Consider the following 17,449-nt stretch of genomic DNA (forward strand, 5'->3'; position numbering starts at 1 on the left):
CCATCTTAGATGAGCTCGGGCCCAGAGATGGTGTTGTTGATAAATGGCTTTTGCTTTGCAGAGTAGAGTTTCAAGTTGCACTTACGGATGTAGCGCCGAACTGTATTTACTGACGTTGGTTTTCTGAAGTGTTCCTGAGCCCATGTGGTGATGTCCTTTACACATTGATGTCGGTTTTTGATGCAGTGCCGCCTGAGGGATCGAAGGTCACGGGCCTTCAATGTTGGTTTTCGGCCTTGCCGCTTACATGCAGTGATTTCTCCAGATTCTCTGAACATTTTGATGATATTACGGACTATAGATCAGAATCAGAATCAGAATCATCTTTATTTGCCAAGTATGTCCAAAAAACACACAAGGAATTTGTCTCCGGTCGTTGGAGCCGCTCTCGTACGACAACAGACATTCAATTGACAGAGAACACTTTTGAGACATAAAGACATTGAGGAAAAACAGTCACTGAGCAATAAAAGGTTGCTAGATATCTAGTAATGCCGGTACAAATGTTTTTTGTTTGTTTTGTTTTTTTACAATTGTGCAAAAATCTGCAGAGTCCTCTAGCATTTAGAGCAGTTTGAATGACTAATAGAGCAATAGTCCGGTGCAATGACCATTGTGCAAAGGGCGCCGAGACTTCCAGGAGTGTATGCAGTTTAAAGTGACTAGTAGCCCGATAATCTGGGACAGTATTGATTGTGCAAATGTTGCAGATACTCCTCAGTCAGTGTGCAAGTGGTGCAGATGATGCTCTGGCATGAGTGGCCAGCATTGGTCAACAACAGATATGCAAATAGTGCAGCGTGGAAAGACTACTACAGTGATGATAGATGATGAAATCCTTAGATTCCTTGCAATTGTACATTGAGGAACATTATCCTTAAAATGTTCGACTATTTTCTCACGCACTTGTTCACAAATAGGTGAACCTTGCCCCATCTTTGCTTGTGAATGACTGAGCGATTCAGGATAGCTCCTTTTATACCCAATCATGGCACCCACCTGTTCCCAATTAGCCTGCTCACCTGTGGGATGTTCCAAACAGCTGTTTGATGAGCATTCCTCAACTTTCTCCATCTTTTTTGCCACCTGTCCCAGCTTTTTTGGAACGTGCTGCAGCAATAAAATTCTAAGCTAAAAACAATCAAGTTTATCAGTTTGAACATTAAATATCTTGTCTTTGTAGTGTATTCAATTAAATATAGGTTGAACATGATTTGCAAATCATTGTATTCTGTTTATATTTGTTTAACACAACATCCCAACTTCTTTGGAATTGGGGTTGTATAACATCACTTTGAGGAAGCAAAAGAAGACTCTCATTACTCCCACAGTGCTCCAAAGAAGAGGCAAAACCCAGTTGAGGTTTACTGTAAAACTGACACATAAAACAAGACAATTAAACAGTGTACACTCAAACACCAAAATGTTCAAACAAGTCACATAATTTCATCTAACGATATCCACTAACATATAATGAGAAAAGCCGTAGACAGGCTAACAGAAGTTAGCGTAGATGTTACACTAATTACAAACCTTCAAATACTAGCTACTTTAACAGACACACGGAGCAGCAACACATACTATGCAAACAGAGCATACAATCAATTTTCACAAACATATTCTCTCTGCTCTGTGGGGCCATTGACCACTACTGCAGCTTAGTAGGGGACCGTCTCTGCCTCTACTTCATGCTCTTAATTACGGTGCATCGACATGCTCAGTGGTGCCAGGCACGTTGTGGTACTACGATGAAGGGGTGCAACTCTAAATGTTGACTCATCTGCATGGCAGAAAAAAAAAGATTCATTGTAACTACATATCCATTTTCTCTACCTCGTCATTAGGTTCACCAGTAAAGAAAAATTGTCTCGAAAAAAATCCTTCTCTTCTTATTAAGACATTTAGTAAATATTAAATAATTTTGGTTATCCTAACAGGAAAAGTGTCATTACAGTTGTTACTCTATTTTTGTTGTTTTAAGTGTGTTTGAAGACCTTTAAAAAATTAAGTACCGTAAATGTTATAAAGACATGCCTAGGGTGCATTTAAAGGGGTACAGTCCTCCCTCACTATATCACAATTCACATATTGCGGGTTCAATGCATCGCATATATATATATTTTTTTATTGTACAGTACAGTACAGTTACTCAACTGCATGTCTTCATTAAATATAGATCGCTAATTGAATTTAGCCTACCACCGCTAGTTAGAATGAATTATACTGATAAATTTGAAATACATAACATAAATACTGCTACTTTGCAGATTTTGTCGACTGAGGGAGTGGTCTGGAACGTAACCCCCGCGATTAACGAGGGCTTACTTTATTTCTATTTTGTGTAATTTCGCTCATCATGGGGGGGGGGAAATCTGGAACGTACGTACTTTACTGTAGTCACTTTTTTTTCAACGTTTACATGGTGAGTCACGGCAAGACTGATGTCATCTCACAGCATCCGAATGTTAAAACGTGCGACGTCTATTGTATTGTGAAGGGCTATTGAGCCTCTTTCAGTACAGATGAAAAGTCGCTGAAACTGAAACTCTACTGTACTGTAGATGTGTGCAGATTGAGGCAGGGAGACTTAACTACAACTCCTCCTCTTCCCTCTCCTCCTCCTCCTCATGCTCCTCCTCCTTTATCAATCTCAGTCCACTCTCAGTCAGGCTGCCTGAACTTGCATAGTGTTTGTTTTGGGTGTATGAGATAGACAGCTGTGTAAATGTAGCCTCAGTTGTGTGTATGAGAATGAAGCGGGGCTGGCAATGCCGTCGATGGATCTTAGACCACTGCTGCTGCTGCTGCACAGGTAGGCCGAACTCTGGTTGTTTGGGCATGTGTGTCTTTGTGTGTCTGCACGTGTGTAAAGGAGACGAAACCAAAACTACAATAGTAACAGAGACGACTGTGTGGAATGTGTGGCACGGGCGTGGAGGGGCAGGTAAGTATTGTGTTGGCTTGTCTTTCGATCTTTGACGTCTCAACTTTAATTTGTCTTCACATTTTGACTGCTCCACAAAAGGAAAATTCCAGGATTCACCTTTTTAGACTGTATGTATGCATTCGTGACTGTGAATGTGTGTTCTTGTCTTTCTACTTTTGTCTGACCAACCCTTTGACACCGAACCATTTATGATCAAAAAATATGTATTGGACCACACAAGAAAAATGCTAAGGATACTGAAAACTGAGCTACCAGCTATGAGTCAAAGAGACTAAAAATTTTTAGGGAATGCTTTTTTGATAGCTGGACTTCGAGCAAAAGATACAGAAGTCAGGAAGAGATGGAAGAGGATGATTCGCTGTGGCGACCCCAATAGGGTTTAGCTGAAAAGGGTAAGAAGAATGTAACATTTGATGCAACAAGGTTAGAAATGGCCAAAGAAAGACCCATTATAAATTCAGCTTAGCTTGTTTGTGTGCGGTGGTCACTGCAGTATTGTACGCCACAGTCCCCACTTTAAATTCAAACATGTTCTGTTTTATCTGAGACTTTTTGGAGACTCCTCTCCATGTGCTCACGATCGCGAAGAAGCTTACTGTAACAAAACTGCGATCAATGGGCACCAACATTTATGTGACATCTCTACTTATGCCCACTTCAACATCTGAAAATAACAGAATGATCGCTCCAATATTTTTGATTTTATGGACTTCAAAGAATTTTCCTCATTACAGAGGAATGTTCCGGTGTCCAGCTCTGGCAGCTGAGTGCGGAGTGCTGCTGACAAAATTTTGGGACATTGCCCATTTCAGAGTTATAGAATACCAAGACTATCATGGACGTGGGGCATCAAGCTATACCTGTACACAATAAGCCGCGCCTGCTGCACATCACTCGTTTTCGAATTGTGAGAAGCCAAAATTGAAATAAATTAAAATGTTATTAATTGGCCAGCCCGTACGTTAAAAGTGTAAACGGTTTCATCTGAATTGCAACCTGTTATTAAGCCTGTGTGTCTGCATTAATACATTACATAAATTGATGTCTCGCGCATTGTTGTTGTTTGTCATTTGAGTTATGAGTTCAATGCTGCATGGATCTCACCATTTCACGCAATCCTTTGGATGTGAAAAATCAAGTGTCCCCAACTGAGGTAGCCGAGCAGGAGAAAAACAGTCTTTTGCCCAGTTTTGAATGGACTTTCTATCCAATTTATTTTGATTCTTTGATTTGTTTGTCCACTAAAACATGCCCAGGTATGCACAACGTTTACCATGCGGGTCAGCATGCAAGCTAAACGTTAACTTTGTGGCTTTGAGTGCACAACCTCAGCGGACTTTGGCTCATGGTTGCTCTACATTATGACTGCAGGATTGCTACTGTATGTGGCCAAACTGGTTGTACTGGTTGCATACTGTCAACCTAGGACACGTTTGTGGCTATGTGGCGGGCGGTCATCAGCATCGAATGGGGACAATCCCAGTCTCATAAAACATTTAACCTGAAATTTTACAGACAATAAACTACAGCTGTATTTGAGCTCACTAAAGTGAGCAGTCAAAGTGAAAAAAAATAGTTTACGAGCAGAGAATCACATGACAAAAAAATTCTCGTTTGCACAAGTCAGCAATAATAATAGACTTCTCGTTTCTTCGACATGATTATTATGAGTCATTTAATCCAGCTCTAGGAAGTGTTCTGATCGTCTTCCATTTCAGGATTATGGAGGCCACTGTGGTTTTAGGAACCTTAAGTGGAGCAGAAATGTCTTTTGTTACCTTGGCCAGATCTGTGCCTTGCCACAATTCTGTCTCTGAGCTCTTCAGGCAGTTCCTTTGACCTCATGATTCTCATTTGCTCTGACGTGCACAGTGAGCTGTAAGGTCTTATATAGACAGGTGTGTGGCTTTCCTAATCAAGTTTTGGTTCATTTAACAGTTTTGGTCCTAATGTATGTGGTCTGCTCCTGTAATTTCAACACGTAACATCACACATCGCACATTTCTACCGCCGATCTCGAAATCACGCGTAATCACACCTTATCTCACAAAAACAAAGACGGGCAGACCTTTCCGGGTATGCGTCAATCTTGATGCTGAAGGGAATGGAGGCAGAAGTGCTGTGGATTGCAAACTAAAACCTGCAGACATTGCAACAGCTTCCTCCCTCTTGCCATTAAATTGTGAGAGGCTAAGTGACTCTCCGTTGTGTGTTTTTATGTCTCTTAAGTATTTTTTGTCAAAATGGCTTTCTATTGTCACACAAGAGTGGCTCCAACTACCGGTGACAAATTCCTTGTGTGTGTTTGACATACTTGGCAATAAAGAGGATTCTGATCAATAAAAAGACTTTGGGAAAAAAAAACATTCTGGGGTACCCACTTTTAGATACGAAACGACATCGGTTAAGACATTTGTTTTCATTTACGGTCATTTCCGTGTTCGTCAGTCTTGGGTGCTTCTTTGATTGGCTCCATTCTGTTGCACATCACAATTCTTGGCATCATGACCCACACACATGAAGTGTTTTGGCCGTAAATATTGAACGCATTCAATATTTAAGATTGTAGCCCCCGAGCTGTTTCAGAGCCTAAAATTGGGACAAATCCACTCTGAACACCTCAGAGCTGAAGACAATCCTATAGGATAATCTTCTAAGATTTTAAATTGTCTAGCGTTTGACGTGCTTGGTTGGGAATGGGCAGAATCGGGACAAAAACACCCCGATTATCTTTTTGTGTACTGATATGAAGACTGCATCAGTGATGTGACTTTAAAAAAAACAAAATGACTTGGGCCTTGTTTGAGACTCAAGCCTAGGGTCCTGTGTCGAGATTGTCAGAGCACACTACACACAATATGACCAAAATACCAGGGTGTTTTTTTTTTCTTTTAAGATTTAAAAAACTCCTCGTGTGTGTTTGTGTATACCAGGCCTTACTGAAGACTTGCATGTGATTTGATCCTTTCTCTGCCAAATTCAGTGGCACCCTATTATATAAAATCTGGATAGATTTTTAAACATAATAAATAAATAGAAAATAATAATAACCATGCCAATGTAAAACTTGATCTCCTTGTCGGATTGAAGTAATTTAGTAGTTAAGTGTAGTGCACAACATTTAAGTGTTTGTAAAGCAAAGCAAATGGTTAAATATCCGGCTAATAGTCAATGGCGCTATTCACAGATGTGGTGGGGGGGAGGGGTTGTCGAGGTGTTTTTAGTGTAATTACAGAATCAAACAGGCTGTGTCTGGAGGGGTAGTGTGACGATGATAGAAAACGGGCTGACAAGACAAAGAGGGCTGTTCTGTTCGAGGAGAGTGAGTGGCGGCCAATGCGGCAGTCCGTGGTCTGTCTTTTGTGTTGGCTCGCAACAGTAGCTCCGTTGTCCGATCTCACCTGACTTTTAGCAGCAGGGTACGCTCCTCACCTTTCACACTCCCAATTTGCTCTTGTTGCGATAGACGTGACGATCGCAACGATATATATATATATATATATATATATATATATATATATATATATATATATATATATATACACAACCCCAATTCCAATGAGGTTGGGACGTTGTGTTAAACATAAATAAAAACAGAATACAATGATTTGCAAATCATGTTCAACCAATATTTAATTGAATACACTTCAAAGACAAGATATTTAATGTTCAAACTGATAAACTTTATTGTTTTTAGCAAATATTCATTAACTTTGAATTTTATGGCGGCAACACATTCCTAAAAAGCTGGGACAGGTGGCAAAAAAGGCTGAGAAAGTTGAGGAATGCTCATCAAACACCTGTTTGGAACATCCCACAGGTGAACAGGCTAATTGGGAGCAGGTGGGTGCCATGATTGGGTATAAAAGGAGCTTCCCTGAATTGCTCAGTCATTCACAAGCAAAGATGGGGAAAGGTTCAACTCTTTGTGAACAAGTGCGTGAGAAAATAGTCGAACAGTTTACGGACAACGTTCCTCAACGTACAATTGCGAGGAATTTAGGGATTTCATCTACGGTCCATAATATCATCAAAAGGTTCAGAGAATCTGGAGAAATCACTGCATGTAACGCCGCCGGCTTCTCTGCGCCCGAGCTCATCTAAGATGGACTGATGCAAAGTGGAAAAGTGTTCTGTGGTAAATACAGACAAGGATGTATTTTTGCAAGAATTTACTGGAAAACATTTTTTGTTCTGAAATGTTTGCGTTTTGTACTTTGAAAGAATTGCAGACACTGTCTTTTTGACTGTGAAGTGTATTTAAAAGAAATTTCTAATTAAAGAGAGAACGCTCTTTAACTGTTCAACCTTGTCAGGGTTTTTAAGTTATTATTATTATTATTATTTTTTTTTGGTCTTGGTCTTGTCATGGTCTCGGCTTGTATCTGTATTGGTCTTGATTCCTACAAGTCTTGGTCTCTGTGAGTTCTGGTCTTGGGAAAGTTTTGGTTTTGTATAATGTGGTCTTGAGCACAACACGGCATCCGTGTTTATGTTTCTGGGAGATGCGCAATTTATTCGTTCTACCAGGTCCTACTCAGTTCTTGATGTTTCCATACAGTTCTCCATAGATGGTAAAATGATGCTACTAATGTTCAATGTTCTGCCAAAATGGTGCTTCTACAAAGAAAAGGCCTCCCCCTAAAATATTTCTGCCCACCTCCCACCTGCAGTTAAGTGCGTAATTGTCCCAAACCACTATTTGCATGCATTTCAGAAGGTATACCACTTAGTTTTGTTTTTGGGCCTTGGAGGAGTTTTGTGCTTTCATTCTTGGGGAGTGGAATGTTATTAGTCAGCTCAGCTGTGCGTGTGTGTGTGTGTGTTCTGTGTGTGTTTTGTGTTGTCAAGCATGCTGTCAAGGACATTGAAGAGCTAAGATGTCTTTTGCTGAATACGCACAAGTCACACGACACTGCGTTTGCACAAGAGCACTTCAGTAACTAGTGAAGCGTAGAGCCAGTCTAAGGACAGGTAATTATTCTTATTATTATGATTATTACGGAGGACATAAATTATTATATTAAAATGAAACTTCCTGCGACATTGGAAAGGGTCTGGTTGCTTAATTCAATAATAGAAAATACCAGTCATGAATTAGCAATTACATACACAAATTGATTTTAATGAAGCTGATTGTAACGTACTGCAATTAGCATATACTGTAGCTGCACATTTAACTGCCTATGTGTGTGTAGGTAGGTAGGTAAGTTATCTATGTACAGTATGTATGTCTGTATGTACATATATGACTGTTTGCAACAGCTTAAAAAGGAGTTTCTCCACCACACAACAGTTGTTGTTGCACTCTCTCACTTTGTCCTGGCGTCATATAATCACAGTTTCACTCAGGCTTAACTGGAAAATGATGCGCATTGTTTTTTGGGAAACCAAAACACATTTTGGGCGGTCACAACCGACTCCAAGGTGACATATATACACACACACGCACACACATACAAAATGTCAGCGTGGCGGATTTTCTTCCCTTGGCTGAATGTGAATTGGAAAAGAGAGGTTCTTTCCCGTTCCCTCCTTCATTTGCACAGTTGCTGTCTCATCATTTTTAATACACGTACACACTACCCGTCAAAAGTTTTACCCATTTGACTCTGAAATGAAAGCACAGTACAAATAACTATACAAGTTGCAGAAGAAATCATGGAATCAATCTGCAAACAAAAGTGTATTCTAGACTTTTGACTCATTACACACTTGGCATTATCGCTAAAATGGAAATGAAATATTCTTCTGAAAGTTCTTCCCAACTCTATTGTGGAAGTTCCCATAACTGTGTGGCACTTGTAGGTTGTGTTGCTTTCACGCTTTTCTCCAGTTTAAAGTTAAAGTTTGGAGACTGTGTCTTTTGACCGGTCAAACGTTTTAGAACACACCCAGTTTGTTTTTAAATTGTTCGTTAAGTAGTTCAACCCCAATGAATAGCTTGAAATGGTACGAATTACGATAATTGGTGAACTTCCAGGCGGCACAGTGGACGACTGGGTAGAGCGTCTGCCACACAGTTCTGAGGACCGCCGCTTCTCCTCACTAGGGTCACGGGAGTGCTGGAGCCTATCCCAGCTATCTTCGGGCAGGAGGCGAGGTACACCCTGAACTGGTTGCCAGCCAATCGCAGGGCACATACAAACAAACAAACAACCATTCGTAACCACATTCACACCTACGGGCAATTTAGAGTCATTAATTAACCTACCATGCATGTTTTTGGGATGTGGGAGGAAACCGGAGTGCCCGGAGAAAACCCATGCAGGCACGGGGAGAACATGCAAACTCCACACAGGCGGGGATTGAACCCCGGGCCTCAGAACTGTGAGGCAGACGCTCTAACCAGTCGCCCACCGTGCCTCCTAAAATTACATACATTTAAATGCTTTTTAAAATCTTCCATTGTCATGTTTTTCCATGTTCACAAGTGTTGCTAAAAACAAAGAAAACTCAGGATTAACGCTATACTGTATGTTCACCGAATTAGTATGCATCTTTTTTTCCCATCGACTTTAGACATGTAAGAAACTTGGCACTTAATCTGGTATTTACTGCTCCATTTACCAACTTGATTCCAATGACATTGTTTTTTTTTTAATGTGAACAGTTTGTGCGTTTCGCAAAGCAGAGAGCAAACTGAAAAAGAGGAGGGAGGACATACTGTACGAACCAGTGAAAAACATGAAGCTTCTGGGGTGGGGGAATAGATTATTGTTCTGCGAAGAACACCTCAGGAGATCCCGCTGACCTTTGAACTTTCATTTTCTGTCTGAGACACACTTGCACTGTACGCATGGCCACAGCCCTTCGCTCACACGCATCTGATCCACCGCACCCCTGACACATGACTACACACACACGCACACATTGACTCCAGGGCAAAAAACATTTTTTTTCTTCTGTGTTGTTCTGCACATCCGGTACACTCAGATGATTGACAACTGGTCTTAAAAAGTGAGACTACTCAATATTGATTAACTTTGGATGTCATCTTGTCTTTTTGTGTTGACGCTTGAATGAATGTGCAAATCATGTGGCCACATTGAGCAAGGCAAAAAAGTAACAAGTAACCTACTGCTGTATAACAAAAGGTTTCTGGAACTTAAATTGAAAATGTAGCTTAAAATGTCCTCTAAAAGTAAAGTTTTGAAAGAAGCTCATCACTGCTTATACAGTCGTAAAAAACAATAAAACACTCCTGCTTTGATAACAAGTAAATGTACACACGATTGCCAACCAATGAAAAGTGTGTCCCTCCAAATTTGTGGACTTTTAATCCATTGAATAACAGCAGCGTTAGTAGGGCTACAAGGGTAGTACTTTGGGTTCAGAAACCACTGGAACCATATTTCATTGGAACATTTTAGTTCAATCAGAATCAGAATCATCTTTATTTGCCAAGTATGTCCAAAACACACAAGGAATTTGTCTCCGGTAGTTGGAGCCGCTCTAGTACAACAGACAGTCAATTTACAGAACACTTTGGAGACATAAAGACATTGACGAAAAACAAGTGTGCAAAAAGATGCAGAGTCCTCTAGCACTTAGAGCAGTTCGAATGACTAATATTGCAATAGTCCGGTGCAATGACCATTGTGCAAAGGGCGCCGAGACTTCAAGGAGTGTATGCGGTTTAAAGTGACGAGTAGTGCGATCATCTGGGACAATGTTGCTTGTGCAAATGTTACAGATACTCCTCAATCAGTGTGCTAATGGAGCAGATGCTACTCTGGCATGAGTGGCCAGTATATGCAAATAGTGCAGCATGGCGAGACAACTACAGTGAGTGCACGAGTAATACATAATTGGCCCCACAGAAATGTGACAACGAACTCAAGTCAAAAAATTTCCAGCTTGTTGTAATGGAATTATAGGTTAGGTGTTTAAGAAGTTGATCGCAAGAGGGAAGAAGCTGTTGGAATGTCTACTAGTTCAAGTTTGCTTCGATCGGTAGCGCCTACCTGAGGGAAGGAGCCGGAAGAGCTGGTGACCGGGGTGCAGACGGTCCGAGAGGATTTTGCACGCCCTTGTCTTAGTTCTGGCAGCGTGCAAGTCCTCAATGGTGGGTAGGGGGGTACCGACAATCCTTTCAGCAGTTTTTATTGTCCGTTGCAGTCAGAGTTTGTCCTTTTTTTTAGCAGCACCAAACCAGACTGTGATGGAAGAACACAGGACTGATTCGATGACCGCTGTGTAGAACTGCCTCAGCAGCTCCTGTGGCAGGCCGTGCTTTCTCAGAAGCCGCAGGAAGTACATCCTCTGCTGGGCCTTTTTGAGGACGGAGTTGATGTTGGTCGCCCACTTCAGGTCCTGAGAGATTGTAATTCCCAGGAACTTGAAGGTCTCGATGGTTGACACAAGGCAGCTGTACAACGTGAGGGGCAGCTGTGGCGAAGGATGCCTCCTGAAGTCCACGATCATCTCTACAGTCTTGAGCGTGTTCAGCTCCAGGTTGTGTCGGCCGCACCACAGCTCCAGGCCTGCCGCTTTGTTAATCTTCTGTTGTTTGAAGATGCGTCTCACATCCTGTTCATGGATGGTTAACGCAGAAGTCAGAGGTGTGGTTGTGGTCGCGGGTGCGGCCGGGTGGGTGTGTGGTGTGAAACTGTCCTTTTCAAATCTGTAGTAGAAGGTATTCAAGTCATTGGCTAGTGTGCTATTGTTCTCAGCTTTGGGGGATCGTCGCTTGTAATTAGTCAGCAATTGGAATGCATGCCAGACTGATTTAGAGTCGTTCGCGCTAAACTATTTTTCCAACTTTGCTGCATAGATCCTCTTTGCAATGTTAATTTCTTTAGTAAGCTGGTTTCTAGCTCGATTATACAGGGCCCTGTCCCCGCTCTGATATGCATCTTCCTTAGCTTGGCGAAGCTGCTTAAGTTTAGCAGTGAACCACGGCTTGTTGTTGTTGAATGTCCGAAATGATTTTGTTGGTACACAAACCTCTTCACAGAAACTGATATAGGATGTGACAGTGTCCGTATATTCATCCAGGCTGCCAGCTGAATTTTCAAAGACACTCCAGTCTGTGCAGTCTAAACAGCTTTGAAGTTCCATCTTGGCTTCATTGGTCCACTTTTTGACGGTTTTCACTGTAGGCTTCGCACATTTAAGTTCTTGCCTGTACGTCGGTATTAAGTGAATTAAGTAGTGATCAGACGAGCCCAGGGCTGCACGAGGTATAGCACGGTATGCGTTTTTTACCGTAGTGTAGGAGTGGTCTAAAGTATTATTTGCCCTGGTAGGACAGTCGATGTGCTGCTTGTATTTCGGGAGTTCGTGGTTGAGTTTAGCTTTGTTAAAGTCCCCGAGAATAATGAGGGGTGAGTCCGGGTGTTTTTTTCCAATTTCGTTGACTTGTTCGGCGAGTGTTAGCAATGCGACGTTCGTGTTAGCTGGAGGCGTAATATAGACTCCAACCAGTATGAACGATGCAAACTCACGTGGCGAGTAGAATGGTTTACAGTTCAAAAACAGCGACTCCAAACGCGGGCTGCAGTGTGTGCTGAGCAAGCTCTACTACAAGTACCAGGAACAAAAATTTCCTTGAACTTTAGGTGGAAATGCACCTTTAAATGTTCACTGGTTTGTTTGTGTTTCTCCCTCAGAAAACTATCCTGTCAGCGGCTGCGATGGGAAAACAGAGTCGGTGGCGAACCTCCAGCCGCAGCCGTCCCTCAGCTCACTGCAGTCCAACTCGCCAGGACCCAAACGCTCTGGAAACACGCTCCGGAAATGGCTGACCAATCCCGTCCGACGCCTCAGTCACGGCAGCTCGGTTAAGAAACTCCCCAATAACAAACAGAAGAAGACGGGTAAGAATGGCACGATTCCGATTTGTGTTTTAATCCCACGTAGCCAAGTTTAGATACCTATTATACGTCACGGAGGTAGCCCTGAATCAGAATATGTATGACCAATGATGATGTACAGCATACGCACGTGTACCCAAATAACACTCAAATGAATGAAAACTTTGGTGAAAACTCAGAGGTACATGGACCATTAAAAAGTGAGGTGGATCGGGCTTGGGTCGACACCTCCTCTGATTGCGTGAGTGCCATTTTATACAGAACAGAAACATGGGAAAAAAAGCCAGCGGAATTCCAGGTTTACTTTGTTCCCCCATTTCTTGTCAGTGCTGATTATACAGCGACGGTGGAAAAAATGCCACCGTTCACAAGCAATTTGAAATGGAGTAATGACTGTTGAAGGCAAAAAATTGTACAGGACACTAGTACCTAAAAAGCCGGGGGGAATTTTTTTTTTTACAGACAGTGTGAAAAACGGGCTTATTATTACTTCTGAAGGCAGAAAATTGCCAGGTCCACTATTCCTTGTCAGTGCTGTTTCTACAGAAGATCCATTCATCCATCTATTTTCTATGCTGCATATCTTCATTAGGGTCACGAGTGAGTTAGAGTTTATCCTAGCTGACTTTACTGAAAATGTGGGGTACACCCTGGGCTGGTTGGCAGCCAATTGCATGGCACATATAGACAGAGAACCATTCCTACAACCCCAATTCCAATGAAGTTGGGACGTTGTGTTAAACATAAATAAAAACAGAATACGATGATTTGCAAATCATGTTCAACCTATAGTTAACTAAATACACAACAAAGACAAGATATTTAATGTTCAAACCGATCAACTTTATTGTTTTTAGCAAATCAGAAAAGACGGAGAAAGTTGAGGAATGCTCATCAAACACCTGTTTGGAACATCCCACAGGTGAACAGGCTAATTGGGAACAGGTGGGCGCCACGGCTGGGTATAAAAGGAGCTTCCCTGAATTGCTCAGCCATTCACAAGCAAAGATGGGGCGAGGTTCACCTCTTTGTAAACAAGGGTGTGAGAAAATAGTCGAACAGTTTAAGGACAATGTTCCTCAACATACAATTGCGAGGAATTTTTTATGTTTAACACAACGTCGCAACTTCATTAGAATTGGGGTTGTACATAAGGACAATTTAGACACAGGCGTGTCAAACTCATTATAGTTCACAGGCCACATTCACCCCAATTTGATCTCAAATTTCCAGAGCAAATTCACAGCTTTTTCAAGGCCCACAAAATATTGTGTTCCATGCCTATGTTAACCAAAATAAAAATTAGACTCTCTTCCTTCATAGGGAAAAAAAAGTTTGTTTCGAGCTTTTCCCATTCTTTAGTATTCAGCAGCCAAATATAGGCTACTCTCACCCTGATGAAAAACCAGAGACAAGGCTTTGTGAAGAGTTAAATCAAGAATCATACTGACTTTGACACCAATATTTTCTTTTTTTCAGGACAACTCCTGAACATAAAACAACACTGCGAGACGGCTTTTTAATATCAAAATAATTTATTATGAAGATAGCTGGGATAGGCTCCAGCAGGCCGCGACCCTAGTGAGGATAAGCGGTCAAGAAAATGGATGGATGTTTTTCTATATTAAATATTTACGACAGGATTTGCACTACAATTTCGTCTCATTTCGCTGGCCTTTTCATGTGCAGATCTTCCACCTCCTTGTTGGTCTCGCCTTCTTGATGGTGGGCTTTAGGCGTTCAGGTGTCCGCCAGTAAAGGAGCCCTTGAACATCCTTCGAGTGTAAACTGCTTGTAGTCCGATTTCTCAATTTTCTTTTTCTGTCTTTAGCTCTAATCTCCCCTTCTCTTCCTAATGCTGTTGCCTGAGCTGTTAATTGTAAAGCATCGCTGCCCTCTGCAGGCGGCAGCTTGTCAGTGCAGTTCTTCCACAAGCCAGATTTTCACACCCCAGCTACATGACAGCCTCCCCCGCCCATCCCCGTTAAAAATCGCAATTGACGTCCTTAGAAAACCCACACAAGTACGGAAAGAACATGCTAACTCTATGTAGGAAGGCAGAGCCTGGATTTAAACCCCCAACCTGAGAAGTGTGAAGCAGATGGAATATGGCTGGGTTGACTTTGCCCTCCCTATTCCAGCAAGCTCGCCCTCAACTCTTTAGGGGCACACTACTGTACTCGAAAAACAATTAGGACATCAAACTGTTGTCTCATGCTGCTGTCACATGTGGAGTCCATTCATGTCAGCTGACTATCACAAAGTGTTTGCCGCACTACATGGCTGCTTTGGCCCAGCTCAGATGATTTGGACGGTCATTAACCTTTACTCTTTGCTAATAAAGACAAGACAAGACGCACACAGATCTCCTGACCATGTATACTTCGGTTTAACACACAAATGGGCTATCTTAATTAAAAAAATGCACTTAAATTCAATTAATGCTGAGTCATGAGTTAATGTATATAATGATTGATTGACAGGTCCTGTGGGAGAAAGAGATGACAGCCGGAAGGGACAGCTTGACCTTAACCCGCAGGATGACATCATCGATGAGGTACGCAATCATGAAAAGATGTCCTTTACTTTGTACTACTAGGCTATTGTGCATTAAGGCTCGGACTCAGGATATATCCGCACTCGCTACCCATGAGTACGTAAACGAACGAACAACGAATCAATTCGATTTGTTACTCCTTGTACCATTCCATAATAATAGTCTAAAAAAAATAAAAAGTCCAATTTGATTGTTTGAAAACTCTCTGTTGAACCAGTTACGAGAGTACGCTGACTTATTTTGACTTATAACTGACAAGTTTTAGCCATGCCTCCATGCACAAAAGTTTTTCTTTTTAGTTTAAAACGGCTTACTTTAACATGGGTCAAAATGACGGCGGAAGTAGACAAAAAGCATTTTAACGCTTGTCAGAATCAAATACCTACGTCAGATTTGCCGGGTTTTTTTTTTTTAACTCGAGAATTAACTTGACTGGTGACCCATTCGTTCGTAGCGCTCTTGTGCATTTAATCGTTATTTAATGAAAAAATATTTAATAAATGTCTCCTATTATTGCACTTCAGCACATCCTTGGCAAGGATAGTAACCTCCTCTCCAAGACGCCGTCCGGCATGCAGAGCGGCGGCGAGGAGGAGCAGGATGAGGAGGCGCACACACCCCTGCCTCCGCCCATGGAGATCATCAAGGACCCATCGGCGCAGGATGACAAGGTGACTCATAAAAAAATCATAACTATAATCTGAACTTCCCTTTCGAAACAACATGTGAATGCTGAGATGTAGCTGAGATAAAATATATCTCAATATCGTGGTTGATAGTTCAAGTCCCTATGTATTGCATATTTTTGCGTGATTTAAACAAAAAAAATGGTTTTTATTTGTTTCTACAGTATACAGGCAAGTTTTATTTAGAGTTGCACAACGTCATTGTCGTACCACGTTGTGCAACTCTGCGGCAGCACTGAAGTCTACTAGAAGACAGGCAGCATAATTAAGAAGCAAGAAAAAAGGCAGAAAAGTTCCCCAAGCTCGAGTAATAGTCATCGCTCTCGCAGAGCGGAAAGAATATATGCTTGTGAGAGTTGTTGTATGTTGTATTTACTGTATGTGTCAGTTTTATGGTAAACTTCAACTGAGATTGACAACTAAACAGCTCGAAGCAAGCACACTTTGCCTCTTATCGGAAAAACTGCGAGCACAGACGCTAATGAATACATTGAAATGTGTGTTTTAATAAGTTTGAAGTGTGAGGGAGGAGTAGAACTATGTAACAAAAAAATGTATACGGTCTATCTATATTGCAGATTTTCACGTATTGCAGGAGGGTCTGGAATGTAACCCCCGGGGTAAACAAGGGTTCCCTATACATCAGACTAATCTACTTGAAAGCTTGGAGAGTGCCATGATCTTCAGGCTTTTCGGGCCACAATTTCACCTCTTATCTCCTGGCAAAAGAATTTGATATTTTCAGAACCAATAAGAGTGCTGGTTGAGAAAAATAAGAACACAACCGCCCCAAATAAGCAGCACATTTTTTTCTTTGGGTTCTCATTGAAATTGTGATGGTATTACATGCTATTTAGATTTAGCACTTTGCTTGTTTTTTTATTTGTATTTATTTTGGTTGAAAAATAGCATATTATCAGTGGTCATCTCTCAGCATTCACACAATGACCTTAGTGCACAATTATTCTGGCGGCAATGTTTTTCCTTTTGTTCTGAGTACTCTCCAGTCAGGTTTCACCTTACCAATCCACTTTTCCTTTTCAAACTTATTTCTACCTTGACTGTCTCCCGCCGTCCTTCCTAACGCGCTTTTGTTATTGTTTCCCCCTTGTCGGCTTCCTCTCTCAGTCGTCGTCCTTGCTAACGTCTCGGCAGTTGTCCTCTGAGGTGCCCTGTGCCGCCGAGCTGGTTAGCGCCATAGAAAAACTGGTTAAAACCAAGATGGTGAGTGTGTGTATGCATGCATGTCTGTCTATCTATCTATCTATCTATCTATCTATCTATCTATCTATCTATCTATCTATCTGTCTGTCTGTCTGTCTGTCTGTCTGTCTTTCATCCCGCTGGTTGTGATTTTTGTTTGTTTTTGTTTTGTTTTTTTACCTTGCTGTTTAGTGTGCAATGTCATGTTGTAATGGTGGCCGGTAGAACCTCCCTTGTT

The 17,449-nt window shown here is 41.6% G+C and overlaps 1 protein-coding gene across 11 annotated transcripts in view; it reads left to right on the plus strand.

The window, feature by feature from the left end:
- Positions 1-17,449, plus strand: part of kalrna (kalirin RhoGEF kinase a) — a 204,053-nt gene that overhangs the window by 131,896 nt on the left and 54,708 nt on the right. For 9 of the 11 annotated variants that reach the window (XR_009769550.1, XR_009769551.1, XR_009769552.1 and 6 more), the window contains 4 exons: positions 12,562-12,768; positions 15,249-15,322; positions 15,847-15,993; positions 17,137-17,232. Coding sequence is in view for 8 of the 11 variants with exons in the window: in XM_061691497.1 (XP_061547481.1) it covers positions 12,562-12,768; positions 15,249-15,322; positions 15,847-15,993; positions 17,137-17,232 (524 nt within the window). In the remaining 3 variants the exon portion in view is untranslated. The remainder of the gene's footprint in view (positions 1-12,561; positions 12,769-15,248; positions 15,323-15,846; positions 15,994-17,136; positions 17,233-17,449) is intronic. The other 2 variants (XM_061691499.1, XM_061691505.1) reach the window with 1 other exon arrangement.

The sequence above is a fragment of the Phycodurus eques genome, chromosome 12 (assembly GCF_024500275.1).
Source record: "Phycodurus eques isolate BA_2022a chromosome 12, UOR_Pequ_1.1, whole genome shotgun sequence".
Taxonomy (NCBI): Eukaryota; Metazoa; Chordata; class Actinopteri; order Syngnathiformes; family Syngnathidae; genus Phycodurus; species Phycodurus eques.